This window comes from Dipodomys ordii, unplaced genomic scaffold (assembly GCF_000151885.1).
Source record: "Dipodomys ordii isolate 6190 unplaced genomic scaffold, Dord_2.0 Scaffold1000009523, whole genome shotgun sequence".
NCBI lineage: Eukaryota > Metazoa > Chordata > Mammalia > Rodentia > Heteromyidae > Dipodomys > Dipodomys ordii.
The window spans coordinates 1-1,649 of record NW_012293140.1 but is presented as its reverse complement, the minus strand read 5'-3'; the positions used below and the strand labels follow the sequence as shown (position 1 = coordinate 1,649).

At 66.7% G+C, this 1,649-nt stretch overlaps 1 protein-coding gene across 1 annotated transcript; it reads left to right on the top strand.

Annotated features, from left to right (window-relative positions):
• The first annotated feature begins 66 nt into the window (after nucleotides 1-66).
• On the top strand, nucleotides 67-1,188 carry Stub1 (STIP1 homology and U-box containing protein 1, E3 ubiquitin protein ligase). Its single transcript, XM_013037695.1, has 4 exons — nucleotides 67-363; nucleotides 447-645; nucleotides 735-900; nucleotides 1,080-1,188. The coding sequence occupies exons 1-4, from the start codon at nucleotides 205-207 to the stop codon at nucleotides 1,186-1,188; spliced, it is 633 nt and encodes a 210-aa protein (XP_012893149.1). The 5' UTR covers nucleotides 67-204.
• The last annotated feature ends 461 nt before the right edge of the window (nucleotides 1,189-1,649 follow it).

Genomic DNA, 1,649 nt, shown 5'->3' with positions numbered 1-1,649 from the left:
GCCCGGGCCCGCCGAGAGCCGCCGCGCCGCGTCACGGCGTCCCGCCCCCGGTTCCCCGCGGCCGCGCGGCCCCGCCCCACGCCGGAAGTTCCGGTGGCGGATCGCGGGACCCGGCCGAGCTGATCTCGGCGCGGGCTGCGGAAGCGGAGCGGCCGGGCGGGGAGCCCGCAGCGGATCCCGAGCCGAGCCGTGCCGCGCGGCGCCATGAAGGGCAAGGAGGAGAAGGAGGGCGGCGCGCGGCTGGGCGCCGGCGGCGGCAGCCCCGAGAAGAGCCCGAGCGCGCAGGAGCTCAAGGAGCAGGGCAACCGGCTCTTCGTGGGCCGCAAGTACCCGGAGGCGGCGGCCTGCTACGGCCGCGCCATCGTGAGTGCGGGGCGGGCGCGGGGGCGGCGGGGGCGGCGGCGGGGCCGGCCCAGCCCCGCTCACGCGCCCGCCCCGGCCCCCAGACCCGGAACCCCCTGGTGGCCGTGTACTACACCAACCGGGCGCTGTGCTACCTGAAGATGCAGCAGCCCGAGCAGGCGCTGGCCGACTGCCGGCGGGCCCTGGAGCTGGACGGGCAGTCCGTGAAGGCGCACTTCTTCCTGGGCCAGTGCCAGCTGGAGATGGAGAGCTACGACGAGGCCATCGCCAACCTGCAGCGAGGTGGGCTGGCGGGCGGCCGGGTGACGGACGCCTGGGCCCGGGAGGGCGTGCCGGCCGGCCGGCGTGACCCCGAGTCTCCGCTCCTCCAGCCTACAGCCTGGCCAAGGAGCAGAGGCTCAACTTTGGGGATGACATCCCTAGCGCTCTGCGCATCGCCAAGAAGAAGCGCTGGAACAGCATCGAGGAGCGGCGCATCCACCAGGAGAGCGAGCTGCACTCTTACCTCACCAGGGCTCATCACGCAGAGCGCGAGAGGTGGGTCCCTGCCCCTGCCAGGCCCCTCTCCAGGGCTGACACTGAGTGGCCAGCGCCGGTGTTTATTTAAAGGTCACACTGGCCACCTGGGAAGTTTGCGGGGTAAGGAGATATCAGGTTCGTTAGCTTGGTCCGTCAACTTACGCGGGTATCGTTGTCACCCCTCCCCCCATACACAGGGAGTGGAAGAGTGTCAGTGAAGCCATGAAGGTGAGCGAGGATGACAGCCATGTCCGGGCTCAGCAGTCATGCATCGAGGCCAAGCACGTGAGGGTGCCCCCGGCCTGATGGTCTGTGTGCATGCATGTGTGGCTTGAAGGTGTTCCATCCCATGCAGTTTTGTGGGCGTGTGTGACACACGGGTGTCTTAGCTCACATTGCGGGTGTTTTTGTGCAGAGTAGACTTAAGTGGCCCACATGTGGTGCTCAACTCTGGTAGGACAAATTCATGGCAGACATGGATGAGCTTTTCTCTCAGGTGGAAGAGAAGAGAAAGGTAAGCAGATGTTCAGGAAGCCTTTAAGTGGCAGGGACAGGCAGCGTCCCGTAAGTGGTCCCTGTCCCTGTCCCCCTGAAGTGCAGAAGTGAGACATCCGCGATTACGGGGGTGGCAAGATCAGGTTGGAGTTGATGCGGGAGCCTTGCATCACCCCAAGTGGTATCACGTATGACCGTAAAGACATCGAGGAGCACCTGCAGGTAAGACCCTTCGGCAGCGGGGCGCAGGTGGGTCAGGCCTGCCATCCTAG